Source organism: Heterodontus francisci, chromosome 16, assembly GCF_036365525.1.
Source record: "Heterodontus francisci isolate sHetFra1 chromosome 16, sHetFra1.hap1, whole genome shotgun sequence".
NCBI lineage: Eukaryota > Metazoa > Chordata > Chondrichthyes > Heterodontiformes > Heterodontidae > Heterodontus > Heterodontus francisci.
Genome location: NC_090386.1, coordinates 62,390,082 through 62,417,637, shown reverse-complemented (window position 1 = coordinate 62,417,637; position 27,556 = coordinate 62,390,082). Strand labels below are relative to the sequence as shown.

General features: G+C 41.6%; 1 protein-coding gene across 2 annotated transcripts in view; it reads left to right on the top strand.

Annotated features, from left to right (window-relative positions):
• Positions 1-27,556, top strand: part of prex1 (phosphatidylinositol-3,4,5-trisphosphate-dependent Rac exchange factor 1) — a 270,479-nt gene that overhangs the window by 142,844 nt on the left and 100,079 nt on the right. For both annotated transcript variants that reach the window (XM_068048258.1, XM_068048259.1), the window contains exons 10-16: positions 5,359-5,506; positions 7,284-7,384; positions 10,918-11,021; positions 11,219-11,268; positions 13,414-13,489; positions 17,405-17,477; positions 19,112-19,254. In XM_068048258.1, coding sequence (XP_067904359.1) covers positions 5,359-5,506; positions 7,284-7,384; positions 10,918-11,021; positions 11,219-11,268; positions 13,414-13,489; positions 17,405-17,477; positions 19,112-19,254 — 695 coding nt within the window. The remainder of the gene's footprint in view (positions 1-5,358; positions 5,507-7,283; positions 7,385-10,917; positions 11,022-11,218; positions 11,269-13,413; positions 13,490-17,404; positions 17,478-19,111; positions 19,255-27,556) is intronic.

Below are 27,556 nucleotides of genomic sequence, written 5' to 3'. Positions count from 1 at the left end.
CCTTTGTACTAGGTATGACTCTAACCAGCGGAGAGTTTTCCCCCTGATTCCCATTGACTTCAGTTTTGCTAGGCCTCCTTGATGCCATACTCGGTCAAATGCTGCCTTGATGTCAAGGGCAGTCAATCTCACCTCACCTCTTGAGTTCAGCTCTTTTGTCCATGTTTGAACCAAGGCTGTAATGAGGTCAGGAGCTGAGTGGCCCTGGCGGAACCCAAACTGAGCATCACTGGGCAGGTTATTGCTAAGCAAGTGCTGCTTGATAGCCCTGTCAATGACACCTTCCATCACTTTACTGATGATTGAGAGTAGGCTGATGGGGCAGTAATTGGCCGGGTTAGACTTGTGCTGCTTTTTGTGTACAGAACATACCTGGCAATTTTCCACATTGTCGGGTAGATGCCAATGTTGTATGTGTACTGGAACAGCTTGGCTAGGGGCGCGGCAAGTTCTGGAGCACAGGTCTTCAGTACTATTGGCGAATATTGTCAGAGCAGTATTGCCTTTGCAGTATCCAGTGCCTTCAGTTGTTTCTTGACATTCAGCGGAGTGAATGGAATTGGCTGAAATCTGGCATCTGTGATGCTAGGGACTTCAGGCACTCTGCACTTCTGGCTGAAAATTGTTGCAAATGCTTCTGTCGTATCTTTGGTGCTGATTTGCTGGGCTCCCCCATCATTCAGGATGGGGATATTTGTGGAGCCACCTCCTCCAGTTAGTTGTTTAATTGTCCACCACCATTCACAGCTGGATGTGGCAGGACTGCAGAGCTTAGATCTGATCCGTTGGTTTTAGGATCTCTTAGCTCTGTCTATCGCATGCTGCTGACGCAGTTTGGCATGCAGGTAGTCCTGTGTTCTAACTTCACCAGGTTGACAGCTCATTTTGAGGCATGCCTGGTGATTGACAAAAGAGGCAACAGTGACATGAGAAAAAGCTTTTTTGTGCAGCGGGTGGTTAGGATCTGGAATGCATTGCTCGAAAGTGTGGTGGAGGCAAATTCAATTGTGCCTTTCAAAAAGGAATTGGATAATTATCTGAAGAGAGAAAATTTGAAGGGCAATGCGGAAAAGGTGGGACTAGGTGAGTTGCTCTTGCAGAGAGCCAGCACAGACACGATGGGCTGAATGGCGTCCTCCTGTACTGTAATCATTCTATGATTCTTTCATTCTACACGCTTTATATCAGTTTAGATTCCTAATATTTTAAGAGCTTTTTGTTTTTTTTTCAGAACAGCCAGATGTGTCAAAGTCAAGCTACTGAGAAATTGACAAAGGAGTTTCTGTTTGCTTGATGGGGATATGTTGCAGAACCTACCCGGGAACAGGCTATTTTAGATTTGGTAATGTGTAATGAGGTAGGATTAATAAGAGATCTCGTAGTTAAGGATCCTCTAGGGAGAAGTGATCATAGCATGGTAGAATTTTAAATTCGGTTTGAGGGTGAGCAACTCGGTTTCAAACCAGTGTCTTCAACTTAAACAAGGGCAATTACAGAAGAAAGATTTGTCTAAAACGGTTTGGGAAAGTCAGTAGATGAGCAGTGGCAGACTTTTAAGCAGATATTTCATAACACTCAGCAAACATTTATTCCAGTCAGAAGGAAGGACTCAAAGAGAACGATGAACCACCCGTGGATAACAAAGGAAGTTAAGGGGAGTATCAAATCAAAAACAAATGCATACGAAGCAGCGAAAGCTAGTGGTAGGCCAGAGGATTGGGATTTTTTTTAGAAACCAGCAGCAGATGACTAAAAAATGAATAAGGAGGGAGAAAATTGATTTATGAGAGTAAATTGGCAAGTAATATAAAAACAAACAGCAAGAGCTTCTACGGGTATATAAAAAGGAAGAGAGTAGCTAAAGTAAGTGTGGGACCCTTGGAGGATGAGACTGGGGAATTAATAACTGGGAACAGGAAAATGGCAGATGATTTAAACCAATATTTTGCATCAGTCTTCATGGTGGAGGACACTATAAACATCCCAACAATAATAAATGAGCAAGGTGTAAATAGGAGGGAGGAACCTGTAACCATCTCTATTCCGAGGGAAAAGGTGCTTGACAAACTGATGGGACTAAAGGCAGACAAGTCGCCAGGACCCGATGGCCTGCATCCAAGGGTTTTAAAAGAAGTGGCTGCAGAGATAGTGGAGGCATTGGTCATAATATACCAAAACTCATTGGATTCCGGTAGGGTACCAGCGGATTGGCAAACCGCTAATGTGACACCCCTATTCAAGAAAGGAGGGAGACGGCAAGCAGGAAACTGTAGACCAGTTAGCTTAATATCAGTCATTGGGAAAATGCGAGAGTCCATTATTAAGGAAGAAATAGCAGGACGTTTGCAAAAACATAATGCAATCTAACAGAGTCGATATGGTTTTATGAAAGGGAAATCATGTTTGATAAATTTGTTAGAGTTCTTTGAGGATATAACAAGCAGAGTGGATAAAGGGGAACCGGTAGATGTAGTGTATTTGGATTTTTAGAAGTCATTCGATAAGGTGCCGCAAAAAAGGTTATTGCACAAAATAAGAGCTTGGGGTATTGGGGGTAATGTGTTAGCCAATCCTCAATCCATGCCAACACACAGAAGGCAGAGAGTCGGGATTAATGGGTCTTTTTCAGGTTGGAAAGCCGTAACTAGTGGGGTGCCACAATGATCGGTCCTAGGGCCTCAACTATTTACTATCTATATTAATGACTTGGCGGAAGGGACAGAGTGTAGTGTATCCAAATTTGCTGATGATACAAAAATAGGTGGGAAGGCATGTTGTAATGAGGACACAAAGAATCTGCAAAGGGATATAGATAGGTTAAGTGAGTGGGCAAAAGCTTGGCAGATAGAGTTCAATGTGGGAAAGTGTGAGGTCATCCACTTTGGTAGGAAGAATAAGAAGGCAGATTAATACTTAGATGGAGAAAGACTACAAAATACAGCAGTACAGAGGGATCTGGGTGTTCTTGTACATGAAACACAAAACGTTAGCATGCAGGTGCAGCAAGTAATTAGGAAGGCAAATAGAATTTTGGCTTTTATTGCTAGGGGGTTGGAATTTAAAAATAGGGAAGTCTTGTTACAACTGTACAGGGTGTTGGTGAGGCCACACCTGGTGTACTGCGTGTAGTTTTGGTCCCCGTATTTAAAGAAGGATGTACTAGCGTTGGAGGCAGTTCAGAAAAGGTTCACTAGGCTGATTCCTGGGATGAAGGGGTTGGCTTATCAAGGACGGCTAAACAGTTTAGGCCTTTATTCATTGGAGTTTAGAAGAATGAGAGGTGATCTTATTGAAACATATAAGAATCTAAGGGGGCTTGACAGGGTAGATGTTGAGAATATGTTTCCACTGGTGGGGGAACCTCGAACTGGGGGACATAGTTGCAGAATAAGGGGTCACACATTTAAAACTGAGATGCGAAGGAATTTCTTCTCTGAGGGTGGTGAATCTCTGGAATTCTCTACCTCAGTCAGTTGTGGAGGCTAGGTCACTAAATGTATTTAAGGAGGAGGTAGATAGATTTTTGATATCTCGGGGAATCGAGAGTTAGGCGGAGCAGGCCTGAAAGAGGAGTTGAGGCCTGGGAAAGATCAGCCATGATCTTATTGAATGGTGGGGCAGGCTTGAGGGGCTTGAATGGCCCACTCCTGCTCCTATTTCTTATGTTCTTATGGGGAGTACACCCCTTTTCCCTATAGGGGCAAACCTCACTTGCTTAAATCCAGAGAGCTTATGTGCAGGTTGGCAGAGTCTAGGCTTGGTTACTCCCTTAGTGTTCACATACTGCTTTGTTTAACCAGCTAAATTATGTAGCCTCTCCGGAATTAGCACTACAAGCCTTGTTGCTTAGTGTACAGCTGGGATCACCCCATGTTTTGCTCTGGAATGCCCTCCCTGAACCTTTTTGCCTCTTTCACCTCTCTCTCCTTTCAAGACACTCTTTAAAACCTATCTCTTTGACCAAGTTATTTTTATCTGTCCTGATGTCTTTCCTCAGGCTCGATCAATTTTTTTTTTTGTCCGATTATTCGCCCATGAAATGTTTTGGACTGTTTTACTGGTGTTAAAAGGTGCAATATAGATGAAAATTGTTGTGGTGGTGTTGCTGTTGGGCCCCAGCTTGTTCATTGGGAAGAAATCCAGCTTAGAGACATGGCTTTGTCCATCTAGGTTCCAATTTGAGCCAGGCTGGCTTGTCAAATGTCCATAGTTGCACAAGACTCGGGCATCAGTTTGTAGTTTGCTGCAGAAGGTTGGTTTAAAATTAGTATTGTTAGGCATGTTTTCTTGGGGACATCTCTATGCCAAAGAGGGTCCACTTGTAAAGTCCCCTTTTCCTGTCATTCCATCCCAATCAAGGATAGTTACATGTTAATCATTGGACAATTGGCAGATGTGAGTTTAAGGTTGCACTATGTGGGGAGCAGATTCCACCAGTGTCACATGAGCATCCTGGCGAGTAGCACAGCTCATCGTAAATGGCATAAGTGCATTGCTACCATCTTCTTGATCACAGTATGCACATACAAATGGTGCCTGAAGGTGTTGAACTTTTGACTTTGTAGTCATAATAGTCATAGCGCACATTGATTCTTTGCCTGCAGATTAAAGTCTTCCAGCCGCGTTTGTCACAAATCTCTCTCTTCTTAATTTTTATGAGCAATATTGATTGATATATACTTTTAGTAGGGTGAAATGGTGATCTACACGGGGTAGTTAGCTTTGTGTTGCCATCTTGATGTTTTTGAAATTGAAGTTCAGTGCCATGTACCAAGCTTGCTCAGCAACAAATGTTAAATCCAGGTCCTGGTGAGGAATTTCAACTTGTAAGGCTGACTCTTCTCATCTTTTTCCACCTGCACCTCTATTTTCCTGCCATAAATCCATTTGTTTGATCATGGATATCATTCAGAGTCAAAGGAAGTCTTTGTCTTGCATACCTTGGAATGCTCAATGATGAAGGGAAACTGCCTGGACTTGTTTCATAAGCCAGAAGTTTGGGACTGCAATAGGAACTTATGAAGTATAATTGGCATGATTATTGTGCAGTTTATTCTTTGGAGGTAGGCACTGGCATATCATTGAAACATCAGGGGAACTTTACCCTACATCTAACTTGTACCTAATTCATCACTGCTTCGTGAGACTGATTGTTCTGACATGTCGTAATTTCACAAAAAGCACCTGAAAGCTGTAACTTAAATTTAAAAATGCTCATTTGCATTCAAAATTATTAGAATGTGGAACTCAGCACTAAATTTGTTTCACATTTTTAAAGAACACATGGAGTGAACTTAATCACTCCCAAGAATGTTCTATGAATTGGTCGTGTGATGTTTTCTAACCTTGGATTTCTAGGTCTGAAGTTGGGCATGGAACGTGATGCATATGTCATGATCTCTGAGAAGGGAGAGAAGCTCTATCACATGATGATCAACAAGAAAGGAAATCTTATAAAGGACCGGAGGAGAAAGCTGTCTATTGTTCCAAAGTGCTTTTTTGGCAAGTAAGGCAACATCAATTTTCATGTCCTATTCATGCAACTTGAAAGACTGTACACTTGATTTTCTGTCGACTTCATTTTGGTTTGCCAAATCAGATATAATTTGGGCCCTAATTGCAAAGACATTACTATCTACTATTTAAGCTGCAACAATTGATCATTTTTGTCTTAACTAGGCACTGAATGCAGATTGCATGGTGTATCAAAGCCCCATATTTTCCATTACACTGACTTAAAAATTGCACTGAACACAATTGAATGTTTTATGAACTTTTTGTAAATGTTATTGCACAAGCAGATTGTGTTACCTTGGTTAACTGTGTATATTTATCCAGGTCATACTACATTCAATTTTAAATCATTGGAAACTTTATGCTATGATAAATAGCATTGCATACTAAATTAAACCTCCTGTATAAAGGGTGTATGTATTCTACTGAATGTGATAATTTGTTCTCTGTATCTGCTCCATAAAGTGCATGTTGCATAGAGGGTATCTTGCTGATGATATTGAATTCCAAGAACGAAAGATCCCTATTGCATAATCACTGAAGTTAGTGAGTTACAGTTGTTCGTTGCACAAATGGAAGACACACTTAGAACTGCATCAACAATGATCTCATTCATATGTTGCAAGAGCCTTATAGTGTTCTTCACAAAATTTCTGTGCTTCTTCCCACTGCTAATTGTAAAGTGTTACGTAACGTTTGTGAAATAATTTCTTTGAATTTGAACTGAGGTTATTTGCATAAAGACTGAAATGACCAATGGCGCTGATATAAATGAAAGATTTAAGTAGCTGCTCTCCCTGCATCTTGAACCAAATTAGGGCTTCAAAGATGTAGGGAGATGAAAATTTAAGTGCAGGCTTTTAACTATACTATTTATGACAATACATGTTTCACTGTTTGCTTCAAATGCAGTATTTCTTTTGAAAAAAAACTCCAGTAATGCAAATGTCATCTGGTTTTGATATTCACCTAATACCATCTGTGACCTTATTATATCAGTGACTTTATCCTGTGTATGATGACTGCTTCTGGTATAAACTTGTTCCTTTCTGTCTAAGTTTGGTTCATATTAATCGGTGCAATGGAATAACCTGATTTGAAATGTTGAAAGGAATATTTCATTAAGCATTAAATGAGAGTCAAAATTGTGAAATGTTTATACTTTGTAAGTAATTTAGATTTACTTGCAGTCACCATGTGTGTAGAAAGGTGTTATTTGAATGAATGAAAAGTGAAATTTGTTTCTGGTTTCTGAAAAGCTGCTGCCTGGCAGTGGACCAAATTCAACATAAAAGAAGCCTCAACTGTTTAAGAATTAGGCACTTGTCAGAGCTTATGAATTGTGCCAGAGGAACTCTTGGGTTTATGTACTTTAGATGACAACTAGCTCTCAGAAATAAACACACAGCTTTTTAATAAAATAAGTTTTATAGCTACAGTAGCTTGCCTGTTGACTGAGGACATTAAGTTTTCAAAAATTAATTTCTTGCACAAATTTGATTTTAAAAAGTATCTAATTATCCAATTAAAATAGACTTTTGAGTGTTTGCATTTATAAACATGTTGCAGTTTGTTTAATACCTTGAGGTTTCTTCAAATTGCAGATTTTAATCAGATTATCTATCAATATTCAAAGTGAAGTTTTGTATTGCATGTAAACTGTATATGTGCTAATAAACGTATTTGTAGCATTCACACACTGGAGATAATTACTTGCCTGTGTTTTATGCTAACTGTATGAAATTGGTGGCAATTTTTTTTTTCCCCAGTGAGTTTGTTTCCTGGCTGATGGAAATAGGAGAGATCAGTAAAGCCGAGGAAGGCGTGAATCTAGGTCAAGCATTGCTTGAGAATGGCATCATTCATCATGGTGAGTACATTCATGCAAACGTTTAAAATGCATTGCAAAGGAAGGCTGTACTATTCTTCTAGGTGCGAGGCAGCTGTTAATGATGTACCTTAAAATGATCCATCTCAAATGAACTGGACAAATTTACTGGCAATCAGTGAACGCAGCTTCAAAAGGGAAGCTTATTAAATTCAGTTGTCAGATTCACTCGAGTTGTTATAAAACACATATAAATCGTACTTACAACAGAAAGCAGAATGTTTTTCTTGACCATTCTCACCATAGTGCAGTGCCTGTTGAATATCTCCTCTCAGTGCAGAGTCATAGTCTTCCATTATACTCTGCTGACATAGTCACAAATTGTACTATGTTTTGTACGGTGTATATATGGATAATTCATTTAACAAGTCTTTTATTGCCCCCCCTCCACTCCCCTTAATGCCCATATGGACACGTGCGTACAAGACAGAGTCACATCTCTCACTGTCTCGCGATTTTAATCTAATTTCAACCTAATCCATATGGTGGGCAGTTGGCTGGGTCTGTTTTACTTTCTGTTGTCTTCAATAACAATCTAATAACATGGACTTCAGCTACTGAATAACATCTCAGAATTGAACTTGCACCTACTTGGTCTTTGTTCACATCTCTCAAACTCCCTAACATGCTGGTGGAAGCCATTTTGTGCACAGCAATATCCCAAAAGCAATAATATGAAGATTGACTAAATAAACTGTTCTTCATAGTACTGATTAATAGATAAATGTTGGGGATCCATATTGATGATTTTCCAACTTGAAAGACATGATCTGTCATCACATGACAATCATGAAACGTTACAGCTAGGCACAAAGTCAACAATTCTAAGGGAATCTTAGAAAAGGTCTCCTTACATGAGGGTATTAGAATGTAGATTTTTCAGCCTCAAACTATTGTTGAAATAGCTCATAAGTTCTTAAGAAAGATGTCTGAAGAAGAATATTGGAGTCTAGCATGTGAGTAGGGAGGTGAGACTAATCTTGTTGGCTGAGGAGTTGAAATTGAATGATTGATTGCTTTTTAGGGGTTGACTCAAATTGGCTTGAAATTTATTGAAAAAAATCACAACTGTTGCAGAAAAAGGCTTGCTGCCAATTAGGCAAGTTCTGTGATTCTTCTAGTTTTGTAACAAATGACTTTTGGACCAAATTCTTCTATGGTCTTCAGACAAGTGCAACTGAAGCGATATCCAGGCAAAGGGAATGGTGAGAAATGCAGATACTTCTGTTTTTGGAAGCAGATATCTGACATGTGCCAAAACCCATCTCCATCCTAGAGTGTCTCCAAGCTAAGCTGCTGAGAAATTCACATACGTGTAGCTGCTGTTTTTCTGATGTGGAGAGTACACACTTCCTGGAGGGATGCATTCTACTTCAAGCAAGAGAACCTGATTCTTGCGAGCCTGTGTCTAGGGGTTGTCAAGTGTGCACAAGGAGATAGTTGGTTAAACTGATGGTCTACATCCTAGGGTCTTAAAGGAAGTGGCAGGGAGATAGTGGATCCATTGATTATAATATTCCAAAATTCCCTGAATGCAGGGAAGGTTCCAGTGGATTGGAAAAATGCTAATATAACGCCCTTATTTTAAAAGGGAGGGAGGCAGAAAGTAGGAAACTATAGACCAGTTAGTTTAACATCTGTCGATGGGAAATTGTTAGAATCCATTATTAAGGAAGTAATAACAGGACATTTAGAAAGTCAAAACACAATCCATCAGAGTCAGCATGGTTTTATGAAGGGTGAATCGTATTTGACTAATTTACTAGAGTTCTTCGAAGATGTAACAAGTAAAGTGGATAATGGGGATCCTGTAGATGTAGTATATCTGGACTTCCAGAAGGCATTTGATAAGATGCAGCACAAAAGGTTAATACACAAGGTAAGATCACATGGGGTTGGGGGCAATTTATTATCTTGGATAGAGGATTGGCTAACCAGCAGAAAACAGAGAGTCGGGATAAATGGGTCCTTTTCTGGTTGACAATATGTAATTAGTGGGGTGCCACAGGGTTCAGTCGTCGGGCCCCAACTATTTACAATCTACATTAATGACTTGGATGTAAGGATAGAAGGTCCTATAGCCAAATTTGCAGATGACACTAAAATAGGTGGGATAGTAAGTTGCAATGAAGAAATAAGAAATTTACAAATGGATATGGATAGGTTAGGTGAATGGGCCAAAATTTGGCAGATGGAGTTTAACGTGGATAAGTGTGAGGTTATCCATTTTGGTCGGAAGAATAGAAAGACAAATTATTATCTAAATGGAGAGAAACTTTAGAGTGCTTCAGTGCAGAGGGATCTGGAGGTCCTCGTGCATGAATCACAGAAAGCTAGTATGCAGGTGCAGCAGGTAATAAGGAAGGCAAATGGAATTTTGGCATTTATTGCTAAAGGAATAGAATATAAAAGTAGGGAAGTGCTGCTGCAACTGTACAAGGCATTAGTGTACTGCACCTGGAGTATTGCTTACGGTTTTGGTCCCCTTACTTGAGGAGGGATATAGTTGCATTGGAGGCATTTCAGAGGAGGTTCACTAGATTCATTCCAGAGATGAGGGGTTTGTCTTATGAAGAGAGATTGAGCAGTTTAGGTCACTACTCTCTCGAGTTTAGAAGAATGAGAGGAGATCTAATTGAGGTATATAAGATGATTAAGGGGATTGACAAAGTCGACGTAGAGAGGATGTTTCCTCTGGTGGGGCAATCTAGAACGAGAGGTCATAGTTTTAGGATATGGGGAAGCAGATTTTAAACAGAGATGAGGAGAAATTACTTCTCTCAAAGGGTCGTGAGTCTGTGGAATTCACTACCCCAGAGTGCGGTGGATGCCGGGACATTGAGTAAATTTAAGGAGGGGATAGACAGATTTTTAATTAGTAATGGGTTGAAGGGTTATGGAGAATGAGATCAGCCATGATCGTATTGAATGGCGGAGCAGCCTCGAGGGGCTGAGTTGCCTACTCCTGCTCCTAGTTCTTATGTTCTTATGTCCAGCAAAAACCACACAATGTAATGGAACAGGGCACTGTTCACCCAGCTGGGATCATTTACCAGCTTGGAAATTGGCTTGAAGAGTAATCTGGAACTGAATGGGAATGCTCTCTGTTTTCAGTGACAGATTTACTTCTTCAGGTCCTATCTATAAGCCTTGATTGGTTCAACAGTGTTCTGGAGTACTACGTACCTACCTGGCTCAGATTTTGGACTAGTGCAGCAATGGGGAGAGGAGGACAAGATATACAAGATAAAACCAAGATAGGAGATTAAGATGACTTATTAGTGGAGATGTTTGGACAAAAGAAAAAAACTGACAGATTGATATTAAAACCAAGTGGTCGTGGAAGGGAGTGAAGTGATGAAATTAAAGCTAGAATTCAAAGAAATTCAGGTTTATTAGTAATACAGCATTATTCCTTTAAAGTATTTTAGATTGAAAGTCATTTCGGTTTGATGGGCAAATGACGATGCATTATATAATCCTAACCTTGATTTCTCATGGACATTATGTTTCAGTTTCTGACAAGCACCATTTCAAAAATGAGCTGGTACTCTACAGGTTTCGGTATGATGACGGAACCTACAAACCTAGAAGTGAGATGGAAGATATCATGTCGAAGGTATTGCTCTTTTGCTACAGATACGTTTTTGTTGAATATTCTTTCTCAGCCAATGACACTCGCATGCTGTGTGGTGAGGAAAAATCCCATTTGCCATCTGCTGGAAATAGATGAAGAGTATTATACATTTCTGAATAAAATCAAGGGACAGCACACACTAGTTTTGCATATAAAGGATATTACTCTTTTCTTGGCAGGGCGTGAGGCTGTACTGTCGACTACACTGCCTCTTCATTCCTGTGGTAAAGTAAGTTACACTTTTTTCAGTGATTTTTGTTTTCATGAGTAGTGAAGACTAAATAACCATCTGTCAATCATTGAGTGAAAAGAAACATCCTTTTATGGTACTGATTAACATTGGGTGGGAGGCCCCACCCTCTGGCCAAAAAGTCAGGGGCGAGCCCGCCTCTGCTGGGCCTGGGGAGCCATGCTAGGATTTTTCGCTCCCAGGCCCTTAATTGGCCTTGGGTGGGATTTCCATCTCTCTGAGGCAGGAAGTCCTGCCTAATGGAGCTGCTGGCCAATCCGCGCCCGGCAGCTCTCAGTCGCAGCAGCGCCACTGGGAGTCATGGCCACTGTTGAGACTGCACCCAGCCGCAGCAGCAAGAGGGGCGATGGCCCTGGAAACAAGGTGTGTTTTTAGGGCTTTGCTGGGGACAATCGGCGGGGTCCTGGCGAGGCAAGGGGGATTTGGTTAGGAGAGGTGGTGGGAGCGGTTGGGCCAGGAGAGGTGGTGGGAGCGGTTGGGCCATGGGAGGTGGTGGGCGGGGTGGGGGGGGAGCCCTCAGTGGGGCACAGGGTGTCCGATCAGGAGGGCCCCACCCTAGCCCACAAGTGGGCCACCAGGTTTTACATGGCGGCATTCTGGGGGCCTTTGCCCTGCGGCTGCCACTTGTAAGATACCAGTGCCAATTGGAAGAGGCCCTTAAGTGGCAGTTAGTTGGCCACTTAAGGGCCTTGATTGACCTGGGGCGGGCTGGCATTTCTCGCCACCGCTGCCCTGCGTAAAATTGCAGCGGGAGTGGTAAAGCGTCGGGAGCAGCACTCCCCGCCTCCCACTCTATTTTACGTCCCCCCCGCCACCAGCCCTCTCCTGTGTGGGGGCCATAAAACTCCGGCCTTTGTCTTTTTGTTAAAGATATTTTGCAAATTGGAGAATTTGTTTGCATGCGTGAATTTACTTTTGTGCATGAAAATATATTTCCAAATGCCATGAAGTTACAGGACATTTATTTGAGTAGAGTTCCCAGTACTAGTGCATTGATAATACCATGCAATTGCTTGATACATTGCCCCAATTGCTTCCCAAATGCAATTCAGACACAGACAGTTAAACATCTTTATGATTCAGGTTTCATCTCTCAGATATTATCCTTTTGCAGTTGATAAAACTGATCTTGCTCTTGAGATTATATCTAATTACTCTATGTCCATTTTTACTAGACCTTTTCACATATAAATTATTTTGTTCCTTTGTAAGCATTGAGTGTCAATAATGCACAATGGTTTGGAAAAATTGTGTCTGTCATTCATCATGATTTTCCAAAATGACAGCTTAATTAATTAGGGGTTGGCAGAGGACATGGGGCAAATGAGACAAAGTAGCCTTTGCTTAATGTTTCTTTGAGATTAAAGCATATGTTATATGTGCTGCACTACAGCACTATTCACTAGTTGTGCATCAGAATAATAATGAGTAAAAATCCCTTGAAGTATACGAGTGTAAAAACAGTGGGGTGTAGGTGCTGGAGTCTTTTTTTTTGGTAAAGACCGTTCATTAAGTAAGCAGAGTTTAGGTACGGGAAGCTTTGCTGTGTCTTTTATCCCATGTTACTTCCGCATGTAGTTCAGTCGTGTTATTTCATTAGAAAAGGAAATAATCAATACTCTGTAATATGTAAACTGAGATTTTTTTCTTAAAATAAAATCAGACTGAAGAGACAATATCATTGAAATGAATTCCCTAAATGTTTTCCTCAGCAAATGACATTTGACACTTTCCTGCCCAGACATTTCGAAATTTTTCGTGAGAAATTGCAGTTTAAGTGTCAGCATGAATAGAATTTTTACTGGAACTTTGAGCCTTGCAGAGCTGAGTATTTCAGGCCACTAATGAATGTGATTTTCCTGCTGGCACATTTTGTTTTGTGATTTTTAATCGGTTTAAAACTTGCTGTTTCGTTTTATTTAAAGAACTGCTAATTTCACATATGTTGAAATGCATGAAATAAAGTCTGTATCCTGTAAACAATCAAGTGCATCAGTATTTAAAATAAATTGATTCCTTTTCAATTTAGAGGAAAATTTATTAGTCAATGCTGGTGAAACTTAACTCTGTCAACAAAATGCCAAAACTAATAAGAGAAATCATTTTGTTTTGTATCAAACGCAGAGACCGAGATCACCACCTGAAGACCTACAAGTCTGTGGTGCCAGCAAGCAAGTTGATTGATTGGTTCCTAATGCAGGTAAGGAATACTTGAGAAAGGATAAGATAGATGCATTCTTCCAACCTGTTTGTTGTTACAATTATTTTTCTCCCCAGCTCTCTGGGGACTCGAGTATCATGCTTGCATCAAAATATTTCAGATTTTAATGTATGATGACTGGCATTTTAGCATACTATTAGCTTTACGACCGGGTAAGGAAGGGGTCTCAGGCTCCCCTCTTGCCCCTTGCCTGGTTTGGCCATAACAGGGTTTAACTTTTAAAACACAGTGTTTTTAGCTTCACCTCAGTGAGTCCTTGCTCACTGCTCTCGAATTGTAATTGTAAATGAACCAATCAGACAGGTTTTTCCAGGTTTAAACAAGAAAGTGTAAGTTTATTAACCTTAACACTCTAACTCAGTTAATATTACTAAAAATACGTGACGCAACCACGCTAGCATGCATACGTGATAAATGCACAAAAAGATACAGAAGGGGAGAAAGAATGAAGTGGGGTGGGGGGGTTGCTGAGTAGTAAATGGAATTCAGTTACTGCCTTTGGTTTGAATGTAAAGACCATGATTGGTACCAGAAGGCTGAAGCAGTCCTCTTAAGCTGCTTCCGTGGATCCCTGGAACTTTGCTGGAGACAGTGATAGAGAGAAAGGGGTGCTTTCTTGAACTTCAATTTGCAGTCTGCCCCAAACCTTTCTGACGCACAATTCAGTCAACTTCCAGGTTGGCCAGCAGGTTAGTCATGTGACCAGCTCTTTGTTTGAAACAGCATTGCCTGTGATGGTTGTTGATTCTTCAAAGCTTACTGGACACACTCGGTGGGGGGGTGCTGACTCTTACACAGACAATGGCTCTCAGTGTTTTTTGATCTTCACTGTTGCCCGGCCCAATCTTACTAATTGAATCAGGGAGCACTTCCATTGTCTCTCTATTCACCTGTGTCTCAGAATACAAATGTGCAGCCATGTTTTCCGCCATTCAGATCTGTGATCTTTTTAAACAAGTTATGTTCAATGTCCAGTAAAAGTTCAAATAGTGTTTCATGTGACAAAATTGATATGTTTCGATTTGGCAAGTGTGTTTTCATCACAGTTAGCTGTTGAAAGATGGGAAACAGACTCTCCTTCACAGTTAGCCATGGGAGAGGTTCCACAATTCATCCAGTGTCCACTAGGAAAGATGCTAAGTTGAGGGAGGAGGAAAATCAAATGGATACCAATCCAGATTTTTCTGCTCAAATAACAGCATGTTTAATGACACAGCTGTTATTCAAGGGGAACAGTTGCAACTATGGAATCTTATTCCATAATTGTTCAGTTTTTTTTCTTTTCCTTAGTCTCTCTTCTCTCCCTCTTAATCAATCTTTCCTTTCTTCTCTTTAATGATCTTTCTCTTTATTTTAATTCATCCTGTTTCCTTCTCCATTGTTCCTGTTTCTTTCTCAATCCTTAAATCGCATCGGTTAATGTGATAGACTGCTGCTCCCATTATTTGCTAAGGTTCTACGTTCCCTGTTATCAGCCTGCACTTCCAGAAATTTGCTGGGCAATTTTTTTTTGTACTGAATAGTGAGGTCAAAACTGTAGCAGGGCATGCTGCAAGGTGGTATGCTCCAGCAAAATCCAGGTCATAATGTCCAGACACTGTTAGCCTCTTAGATGCCAGCTGGGAGCAGCTTGACTGTCCCTCCTCTTGCTTGTGTGTGCTGGCAGTGGTGGGGGGGAGCAGGCTGGGGGAAGCCATACAAATTGGAGAAAATTACCTCCAAAAAAAAGGACCAGATGAGATATTTACTGGGTTCTTGCATTTTTGTGGAATCATAATTTGTTATAATTTTTTTGTGATTATATCCTACAAGTGAGTGTATTCTGAAAGCCACAGGTATGCAGCACTGAGTTAAATGCAGTTGGCAGGAGAGTTAAATGCCTTTATGGATTTGACTCTGTACCACTGCTTGCTCAGCTGGGAGGGTCACACTTGTTGAGGGGTGCAAGTATTAATTTCACGTGCTACCAGTTTGGCCCCACAAGGCTGGGCATCCCTTGTTGCAAGTTGGCAGTTGTGTGCGTAAGAATTATTTTTCTCCCCCCTTCTTGTGCTGCACGTTCTTCTGCAGTGAGATGGGCAGTTGGCCACTTCCAGGCTTCAGGCAATGCAGACCCATTCCTGTCATCAAGAAGCTTTGTGGGAGAGGCACGGATAACTTTTTACATTTTCCCCTTTTTCTCTTCTGGTTAGGAGCCTCTCTGAGACGGCATGCCTGACATCTGGAAATTGTTATGGGTGTGAACTTGTTTTAGTGACTTGTACAGCTTTTCAATAAGTTTTTCTGCATTTTATAGAGATACTTGTGTATCTACTAGCTTTTAAAAGTTGAAACTTTTACCTTGTCTAGGGTGACCTGGAGTATACTGTTTTTTGAAAGTATGCGTGCAGTGAGTTTTATTGTGTCCCAGCTACTTAAGTAATAAATCAACTTGTGCTCACAGTCAGATGATCAAGCCCAAGTGTGCTTCGAGATGCTGATTTACAAAAAATTTAGGACATTCATAATCGTTGTGCATCTAGACTAAAGGGAGAAGTGCTTTCAAGTGTAGTCTAGGTTTGCAGAGTCTCTTTAAGGAGCTATCACAAAAGTATGAAACAAAAATTCCAGGAATAAGTCTCTGCTTTTTTGAACATGACATACTCAAAATGGAATTATCCTTTGTTCATTCGTCAAAATTAACTATCAATTGTTGAATGACTTTGGGTTATCTTTGTGACCATAGTTAGTTTTCTAAGAAATTCTTATTTCTTTATTAAATAGACATTATCATTCTGATAACACCCTCCAAATTACCAATCTCTTTTTTTTTAAACAATTTACTGATGAGACACTGACCTTGGGCTGGATTCTATGAGCTCGACACCGATGTCTGCCTGTGCACAGATGCTGGTGCCATTTTTAAAGGACAGTGAGCCCTGCCAGGATATTTAAATTTTTAAAGAGAGATCCCCCCCCAGAATTACATAAATTTCCAATTCCCCTTTACCACCCCTCCCAATAACAATTACATTAACTATTTGCCCTCCACCCCCCCCCCCCAAACACTTACCTTTAACATTTGACCTCCCCCCCCCCCCCAGCCCCCCACCCCACCCAACCAAACTGCACAAAGTTTAAACTATAACACTTACTACCGTCCCCTACACCCATGACGTTTATTTGATGCTGTTTCCCCCCCCCCCCTCCCCCGCACTGATAAAATTACCTCCTCCCCCCCTCCCCACCAATGTGGTGCCTCATTTCCCTGGACGGGGATCTGAAGGCGCGGGAGTGCCAGCTGCCGCACCGAAGATCACGGCGGGGTCTCAGGATCACAGATTTAAATTCATTAATTTTATTGAATTCAAATTGTAGTCCCAGCGCCTAGTGCCACAGAGCCTCGTTGCCACCAAGCAGATCGGGCCAGACCCTGCCAGCATCAAGGGCCATTATGGGCCTCATCTGGACCCATCTTCAGGCAGCCCCCCGCCTCCGCCACGGATCACGATGTCGAGGGCTGCTTAAAATCCAGCCCCTCATGTTCATGAGAAGGGCTGTTTGTGTTACTTCTGAAAAGCTGGGTGTTTACTCTTTAAAAATAAACTTTGCATCAGAAACCAAAATGTAAGTCAGCTGTTTTATCTGAAATCATTTGTTTATGGCTGGTACCATGGTTGGAAGTGAACTTTAGATAATTGCCTCCAGACGCATTCTTTGTTGTCCTGACTTCCTTTGCAAGTATTCATAGCTCAAGACTTGCTATTTTGAAACATCAATGGAGGCCCTTGCCATTTCTGTTGAGGTTATTGTTTGCAACAAAGAACAGCTTCTAAACTTAGGCTTGCAATCACAAGCAGTTATTTTTGAAAGGAAATCTCTTTCTTAGGTGTAAAAATGTCATTTTGTTTCTAGGGCGACTGCCAGACCAGAGAGGAAGCGGTCACACTCGGCATTGGACTGTGCAATAATGGCTTCATGCATCACGGTAATCAAAGAAATGCCAGTTACGTCTCAATTGACCTCCCCAGTTGTTTTTTTTTTAAGAGATACAGCACTGAAACAGGCCCTTCGGCCCACCGAGTCTGTGCTGACCATTAACCACCCATTTATTACTAATCCTACACTAATCCCATATTCCTACCACATCCTCACCTGTCCCTATATTCCCCTACCACCTACTTATACTAGGGGCAATTTATAATGGCCAATTTACCTCGCAACCTGCAAGTCTTTTGACTGTGGGAGGAAACCGGAGCACCCGGAGGAAACCCACGCAGACACAGGGAGAACTTGCAAACTCCACACAGGCAGTACCCAGAATTGAACCCGGGTCGCTGGAATTGTGAGGCTGCGGTGCTAACCACTGCGCCGCCCTTGTGTTGAAGAACTATGTAGGGCTGGTTTGGCTTTGTACCTTTTCCTTTCCCTCCTCCTGCTAAAGGTGGCTAATTACCTTCTCAGAAATGTTCAAACCAAACATTTAGTCAGGAGTTCAGGAAATATCGCTTTGCCTTTGAAAGCATTCATCGCAACCCACAATTACAGGCTGAGCATTAAGTAACTCTCTTTGTTACTGGCATTGTTTATGCCCATTTCTGCTTTCTTAGTGTCATGCATTTAAATTACATGGTTATTCTATGCACTAGCTTGTCTGGGAACTTAAACCAGTTCTTCATGCACTTTTGATAAATAAACTGGAGCAGTCTCTTGTGATATTGTATGAGTTTTGTTTGTGAAATTTGCTATATGGTTTATCTGTCAAATTGTCAAAATATACAGTATGTCCTTTTTTCTCTCTAGAACTACAGCAATGGTGATTCTCTGTAAAGCTTTGTGGGTTAAAACTATTGGTAATATTTCTGCATGTGAACTGCTGCCATTTACTATTAAGCTTTACACAAGAGTAATGGCACTGCACACAGTACCAACCTGTTCAAGCCATAATCCTGCAAAGAATGTGATGTACATTGGTGATCATATCAACTGTTACTGGCACCGTAGCTGCTCCCTCCCCCACTCAGACTAAAAATTGACCTGAATTACAAATCAATATTGGCCAGCTGGAAAAGGAAACTGCATATTTCAAATCTTTTAGCAGATTATATTACTCACAAGTTATTGATGCTTTTAGATTGTAAACAATTGCCATTCCCCAAATTTCTGTGGTAATAAATTTCATTTCATGTTTGGCCAAGAACTAAGTCTTATGTGGGGGTGAATTCAGATGTTGAGTCAAAGGAAAAATATACATTTTTTAGTTTGAAATGAACCAAAGTGCCCATGCAACCTATTTTATCGTCTTTTTTAGGGATATCCTATGAACTAAATTTTATTTTATTGCTGTACCATAATGAAGACAAACCTGTTGACAAGTAAACTATTTGAGTTATTTATAATAGGTGTTGTATTTTTGAGTTTTGTATTGGTAACATTTTGAGCTAGTTGCAAAATTGGTTGCTGAAATCGATATAAAAAATTTAGTTACAACTCATAATTATCAACTAATGGTAATTTTATGAGAAAATTTCTTTCGACAAAGTAGTATTATAGTATCTTTACTTTTGTTGTATTAGGAAAAGGCATATGTTAATGTTCAGTTTAAATTTTTAATTTTAATAGTGCTAGAGAAAAGTGAATTCAAAGATGAATCCCAATTTTTTCGCTTCTATGCTGATGAAGAAATGGAAGGGACCAGCTCCAAAAACAAACAGCTGCGGAATGACTTCAGATTGGTTGAAAACATCCTTGTTAAGTCCCTTCTGGTAAGCAGATAAATGATTGTTTTTGCATTTGATATGGCAGACTTCTCCATGCTGTTATCCAAGTGTTGCAGATGATGGATTGGAGAAATTTGAATCAAATGCTTTACACAGACTAATCAGGTCAATGCATGGGAAGTTAATATACCAAGTACTTGACACTTTTCTTGCAACTGTCAAAATGTTGACTTTCAACTTAAAATAAATCACTTAGCAATATTGTGAAAATGGTAAGCAAGATTGTAGCCTTGTTTTTGAATTGATGCGAAGCAAATGGGCATATATTGTATGTTTTCTGATTTGCTTTCATCTCTGCCTTGTGTTTAAATGAAGACTGTTATGAATCCTTGTCTCTCTTTCCTCCTCTGTTGGAGAGTTTAATTTTTTGGTTATTTCTGTACATTGTAGTACCTTTTTGTTTCATCCCTAACACAATGCATATACTAGGAAGAAAACTTGCTCCTGAGCTCTACCAGTTCTGTTTCAGATGTTGGGAGATCTCGAGGGTAATTTGAATAAATCTTTTTCCAAAATAAAAACAAGAAACGCTGGAAATACTCAGCAGGTCCAGCAGCATCTGTGGAGAGAGAAGCAGGGTTAACGTTTCGGGTCAGTGACCCCCGTTCAGAACTGGCTGATATAAGAAATGTAAAAGATTTTAAGCAAGTAAAGCGGGGGGTGGGGCAAAAGATAACAAAAGAGAAGTTGTTGATAGGACAAGGTCACAGAATAGCTGACCAGAAGGTCATGGAGCAAAGGCAAACAATATGTTAATAGTATGCTGAAAGACAAAGCATTAGTACAGGTAGGGTGTTAATGGACTGAAAACTGAACAGCAACAAGCACAAACATGAAAAAAAAGAACACAGTGGGTAGGCACAGGAGAAACAAACTAAAATAAAATAAACACAAAAAAGAAAAAATAACTAATAATCAAAGTAAAATGGGGGGCTTGTCATGCTCTGAAATTATTGAACTCAATGTTCAGTCTGGCAGGCTGTAGCATGCCTAATCAGTAAATGAGATGCTGTTCCTCGAGCTTGCGTTGATGTTCACTGGAACACTGCAGCAATCCCAGGACACAGATGTGAGCATGAGAGCAGGGGGGAGTGTTGAAATGGCCAGCAACCGGAAGCTCGGGGTCATGCTTTCGGACTGAGCGGAGGTGTTCCGCAAAGCGGTCACCCTATCTGTGTTTGGTCTCCCCAGTGTAGAGGAGACCACATTGTGAGCAGCGAATACAGTATTACTAAATTGAAAAGTACAAGTAAATCGCTGCTTCACCTGAAAGGAGTGTTTGGGGCCTTGAATGGCAAGGTAGTAAAAGGTGTTGCTATGGGTACCCGCATGGGTCCTAGTTATGCCTGTCTTTTTGTGGGATACGTCGAACATTCCTTGTCCCAGTCCTACTCAGGCCCCCTCCCCCAACTCTTTTTCCGGTACATTGATGACTGTATCGGTGTCTTTTCCTGCTCCTGCTCCGAACTGGAAAACTTTATCAACTTTGCTTCTAATTTCCACCCTTCTCTCACCTTTACATGGTCCATCTCCACTTCCCTCCTCTTCCTCGACGTCTCTGTCTCCATCTCTGGTGATAGGCTGTCTACTAATATTCATTATAAGCCCACCGACTCCCACAGCTTCCTCGACTACACTTCTTCACACCCTGCCTCCTGTAAGGACTCCATTCCATTCTCCCAGTTTCTCTGTCTCTGACACATCTGCTCTGATGATGCTACCTTCCATGACAGCGCTTCTGATACGTCTTCCTTTTTCCTCAACCGAGGATTCCCCCCTATTGTGGTTGACTGGGCCCTCAAAGATGTCCGGCCCATTTCCCTCACCTCTACCCTCACCTCTTCCCCTCCCTCTCAGAATTGCAACAGGGTTCCCCTTGTCCTCACTTTCCACCCCACCAGCCTCCATATCCAAGGATCATCCTCCGCCATTACCGCCACCTCCAGCGTGATGCCATTACCAAAGGCATCTTCTCCTCCCCTCCCCTATCAGCATTCCGACGAGATTGCTCCCTCTGCGACACCCTGGTCCACTCCTCCATTACCCCCACCACCTTGTCCCCTTCCCCTGGCACCTTCCCCTGCAATCGCAGGAGGTGTAATACCTACCCATTTACCTCCTCTCTCCTCACTATCCCTGGCCCCAAACACTCCTTTCAGGTGAAGCAGGAATTTACTTGTACTTCTTTCAATGTAGTATACTGTATTAGCTGCTCACAACGTGGCCCCCTCTACACTGGGGAGACCAAACCCAGACTGGGTGACCGCTTTGCGGAACACCTCCGCTCAGTCCGCAAGCAGGACCCTGAGCTTCCGGTTGCTGGCCATTTCAACAACCCCCTGCTCTCATGCTCGCATCTCTGTCCTGGGATTGCTGCAGTGTTGCAGTGAACATCAACACAAGCTCGAGGAACAGCATCTCATTTACCGATTAGGCATGCTACAGCCTGCAGGACTGAACATTGAGTTCAATAATTTCAGAGCATGACAGGCCCCCCATTTTACTTTTATTTTTAGTTCTTTTTATTTTTTGTGTTTATTTTATTTTAGTTTGTTCAGTTTGTTTCTACTGTGCCTACCCACTGTGTTCTTTTTTTTTTCATGTTTGTGCTTGTAGCTGTTCAGTTTTCAGTCCATTAACACCCTATCTGTACTAATGCTTTGTCTTTCAGAACACCATTAACATATTGTTTGCCTTTGCTCCATGAACTTCTGGTCATCTATTCTGTGAACTTGTCCTATCAACAACTTCTCTTTTGTTATCTTTTGCCCCACCCCCCGCTTTACTTGCTTAAAATCTTTTACATTTCTTATATCTGCCAGTTCTGAAGAAGGGTCACTGACCCAAAACGTTAACCCTGCTTCTCTCTCCACAGATGCTGCTGGACCTGCTGAGTATTTCCAGCATTTCTTGTTTTTATTTCAGATTTCCAGCATCCGCAGTATTTTGCTTTTATCTTTTTCCAAGTTTACTTTCTTGAAAAAGAAATCCTTTCTTCTGCTTGCATTTTGCCCTCCATTTGGATAATTTCTGGTGATCCTGTTTGTAGGCAGTTATTGTTGCAAATCCAACTGCAGTGAGTCAGTATCTGAACTGGTGCTGTGTGATGAACCTTTGCACAGCGTATGGTAACGTTACATTTGAGGGAAAAGTGAAGACTTCAAAATGGCATTGGAGGATAAAACTGACTTAATTAAGCAGGTTGTTAAATGATCTTGATGTGATTGATTTTTGCCTGAGGCCATGGCAAAAAAACACTGATAGTTTTCTTTATCTGGGAGAGTGGGTCTTGATCTTCAGGACTGCAGCTGAGGGTATCTCAGCTAGTTTAACATCACTGAAAAACTGTTGAAATAAAATTTTGGTAAGAATGATTTCCTGCTAGATTCCATTGTTCACCTGAATTAGGTTCTTGACTACAAATATAAGACTTGGTGATTGTCGAGGATTTTGTGTTTTTTCAACATGCATGTTTGCCTCTTGGTTTACCCGAGCACAGTATTACTGTGCTTGATGCTTCTTGCTCCCTTTCTTTGCCAAAATCTGTAGAGGAATATTTGAAGATACAAAAGTGAACATTTATTTTAGAAACTGCATGCAGTATTCAGCTTTTAAACAGCTCTCCTATTGAAGGCAAAGACCGACCGACTGGACGCACGCATGCACCGGAGTAGCCATAGAAATACCACGGCTACAAGAACAGGTCAGGGGCTAGGAATCCAGCTGCGAGTAACTCACCACCTGACTCCCCAAAGCCTGTCCACCATCTACAAGGCACAAGTCAGGAGTGTGTTGGAATGCTCTCCACTTGCCTGGATGGGTGCAGCTCCAACAATACTCAAGAAGCTCGACACCATACAGGACAAAGCAACCTGATTGATTGGCACTTCATCCGCAAATATTCACTCCCTCCACCACCAACACACAGTGGTAGCAGTGTGTACCATCTACAAGATGCACTGCAGCAACGCACCAAGGTTTCTTAGAGAGCGCCTTCCAAACCTGTGACCTCTGCCATCAAGAAGGACAAGGGCAGCAAATGCATGTGAACACCACCACCTGCAAGTTCCCCTCCAAGCCGCACACCATCCTGACTTGGAACTGTATTGCCATTCCTTCACTGTCACTGGGTCAAAATCCTGGAACTCCCTTTCTAACAGCACTGTGGGTCTACCTACACCCCAAGGACTGCAGCGGTTCAAGAAGGCGGCTCACCACCACCTTCTCGAGGGCAATTAGGGATGGGCAATCAATGCTATCCTAGCCAGCGATGCCCATATCCCCCGAACGAATAAAAATAAATGGCTATTTTGTGCAGCAATCGCATGTAAATTGGATAGTTCTCTCCTGTATTTTCGCATGCAGATACATACTTCTGGTAGTGGTCAGTGGTCTTGGACCCAGCACCACCCACTGTCTGAATTTTTTGCCTCCTCTCTAGACTAGGAATGATGAGTCCATTTGTAGTATTTCTACAGCAGATTCATCTGAAATAAGCAGCTGCTTGTGGACAACAGATTAAACCATGTGTATTATTTGTGTTAGTACCACGTCACATAATTGTTCACTGAGCCAACCGGAAGACTTGTGTGATATTTTAAAATGTATAACTAAGTCTGAACAGTCCAATTTTTTCTCAGCCAAGCAATAGTGTACCTAATCTCATATGCCATTTTGGTTAAATGGATGGGAATGTATGGGTTCACAACCACAATGGAAAGCTAACTGATCAAATGGAAGTTCTGCTGCCTGATGGGTTTCCCTTGCAGAGAAAAAAAAAATGTTGCCCACGACCATCAAAATGGATATCTCAGTCATCAATGGACAAATAGTTGCACCTAGTGTGTTTGGCTGTATTGGAGTTGCGGGTAATTTGATTTCACAGGTCTACACTGGATTTGAACTTGATAATCTATGAGATATTTGAATTGAGCTTCGTTGGCTTCATGTTTTGCAGGCATTGAATATGAATGTAATATGTGAGGTTGGATAGGGTTACTTGTGGTGATATGTTTTTAAACTGTATTCAAGCTTTCAATACATATAAATGACTGGCATTTTTCATTTAAAAATGTAATCTTTCTTGCTGTTTCCAGGCAACTTCACTTGTTTTGGGGGTTGGAAATATTTACACCATCTAACCAGATTTTAAATATTGAAGTGGGATTGGATTTACAGCTTCCTAGCTTTGCTGATTTGTGAATTTTAGGGTTAGTAATGGAGGAATGAAGATGCATTTGAATTGGAGATGTCATGCTGATGAGTGATAGGTTTAAAAATGTATCGCTCGGCCTCTTGCAATGCCTTTTTTGACAAAGGCACTGTTCAATGTGGAAATGAGCCATCCAGGCAAAGAAAAACAAAAGCAAAATGCTGGATGCTGGAAACCTGAAATAAAACCAGTGTTCTGTAAATACCTAGCGGGTCAAGCAGCATCTGTAGAGCGAGAAACAGTTAACGTTTCAGGTTGCTGACCTTTCATTGGAACTGGGAAAAGTTAGAAATGTAATAGCTTTTAAGCAAGTGAAAGTGGGGGAGGAGGGTGAGAAGAACAACAAAATGGAGGGTCTGTGATAGGGTGGAATGACAAAAGGGTTGGTGGTGCTAGGCCAAAGGGAGTGGTAATGGGACAAGTAAAGAAACAAAAGATGTCTAGAGGAGGTGTGAATGGCAAAATGATGAACAGCTGCCACCCAAAAATGAAAACAAGGGAAAAGTAAGAGTAAAACTGAAACCTGCAAAGAGAAAGGAAACAAAATGGGGCCAGAGGCTACAGTGTGAAATTGTTGAACTCAGCATTGAGTCTGGATGGCTATAAAGTGCCCAATGGAAAGATGATGCTCTGTTCGTCAAGCTTGTATTGAGGAAAGCTACAGTAGGCTGAGTACAGCATGAGAAGAAGGTGGAGAATTAATATTACAGGCTTGCGGACTGAAAGGAGGTGTTCGCTAACGCGGTCACCCAGTCTGTGTTGGGTCTCCCCCAATGTATAGCAGACTGCATTATGAGCAGCAGATACAATATACTAAATTGAAAGTAGTACCCGCAAATTGCTGTTTTACCTGGAAGAAGTGTTTGTGGCCTTGGATGGTGAGGAAAGAGGAAGTAAAAGGGCAGCTGTTGCATCTTCTGCATTTGTATGGAAAGGTGCCTTGGCAAGGGAAGGGGGTGTTGGGTTTGATTGAGGAGTGGGCCAGGATATCGCGAAGGGAGTGGCCCCTTCGAAATGCTGAAAGGGGAGGGGAAGACGAATTTGAGGAAGAACACTGGTTTAACAGTGGCGCAGTGGTTAGCACCGCAGCCTCACAGCTCCAGCGACCCGGGTTCGATTCTGGGTACTTTCTGTGCGGAGTTTACATGTTCTCCCTGTGACCACGTGGGTTTCCGCCGGCTGCTCCGGTTTTCTCCCACAGTCGAAGACTTGCAGGTTGTTAGGTAAATTGGCCAATGTAAATTGCCCCTAGTGTACATAGGTGGTAGGAGAATGGTGGGGACGTGGTAGGGAATATGGGATTAATGTAGGATTAGTATAACTGGGTGGTTGTTGGTCGGCACAGACTCGGTGGGCCGAAGGGCCTGTTTCAGTGCTGTATGACTATGACTAGGAACCCTGCTCATGCTAAAGTGGCTGATTGCGTGCTTTGTAGTGGTAGTGGCTGCTACATTTGATCCCTTGCACCCAGGAAGGGAAATTTCAGCCAGATTCTTGTGTTCACTAATCAGTAATTCCAACTGATTGGATGGTTGTTATGAACAGGATCAGTCTAGGCAGTTAAACCCTTCACTAGTCAAATAGAGAGCTGATATTTCAACTTGCATGAATAATAGCTATTGGGTAAATTGCTGCCAAATGCTCGATGCCTGCAAAAATGGACTCTTTTTCATTTTTGTTGGTTTCATCAAGATAGAATATTCCTTTCTAAGATCCTGCAAAGGTTAACATAACTGTTTTCATGCTTCTTAAAATTGAAATGAAATGTTTGTCATATCCTTATCAGAAGTGCTCTGAGTGGTGTGACTTAGCTGTAATGCTTTGAACACAGTTTACGAATTCCGGAAACCCAGTCAGTTTTATAGTCTGGTTCTAAAACAACCTCCTACAAATGTTCGTATCAACATCCTGATATTGTCTTGGGTTCTTATCTGATGGCACTGAGCCTCCCTTTGTAACCGTACAAAGCTTTTCCATTTCTTTGGCTGCTGAGTTGAATTCTTCAAATGAAACCAAGTACCGGTGTGGAGACTCCTTGGATAGAAGTGCAATTAGTAATGGGGCTGTAACACTAAGACAAATTCTGTGATTGATGTACCTTTCTGTCTAATCTTCATGTGTAGAGCATAGCATAGGAACATAGGAGTAGGTGTAGGCCATTCAGCCCATTTAACCTGCTCCGCCATTCAATACGATCATGGCTGGTTATCCACTTCAGTGCCTTTTTCCCACACTATCCCCATATCCCTTTAAGTCAATGGTATTTAGCAATATGTCTGTCTCTGCTTTTAACACACTTAATGACTGAGCTTCGACAGCCCTCTGGGGTAGAGAATTCCATAGTTTCATAACCCTCTGAGTAAAGAAATTTCTCCTCATCTCAGTCCTAAGCGGGTTCCCCCTTATTTTGAAATTATGTCCCCTGGTTCTAGACTTCTCATCCAGGGTAAACAATCTGCTTCTACGCTGTTTTATCCCTTTTAGTATTTTGTAGGTTTCAATGAGATCACCTCTCATTCTTCGAAACCCTAGAGAATACAGGCCCAGTTTCCCCAATCTCTCTTCATAGGACAGTCCTGCCATCCCAGGAAGAAGTCTGGTGAGCCTTTGTTGCACTCCCTCTAATGCAATACTATCCTTCCTAAGGTAAGGGGACCAATACTGCACACAGTACTCCAGGTGCGGTCTAACCAAGGTTCTATACAATTGAAGCAAGACTTCACTACTCCTGTACACAAATCCTCTTGTGATAAAGGCTAATATACCATAAGCCTTCTTAATTGCTTACTGCACCTGCATGCTAGCTTTCAATGACTTATTGACATGGACACCCAGGTCCCTTTGTACATCTACACTTTCTAATCTCTTACCATTTAAGAAATACTCTGCACATCTATTCCTCCTACCAAAGTGGATAACCTCACATTTTTTCACATTATATTCCATCTGCCACGTTCTTGTCCATTCACTAAGTCTGTCCAAATCCCCTTGAAGCCGCTTGGCATTTTCCTCACTACACATATTCCCACCTAGCTTTGTGTCATCCACGAAATTGGAAATATTACATTAGATCCC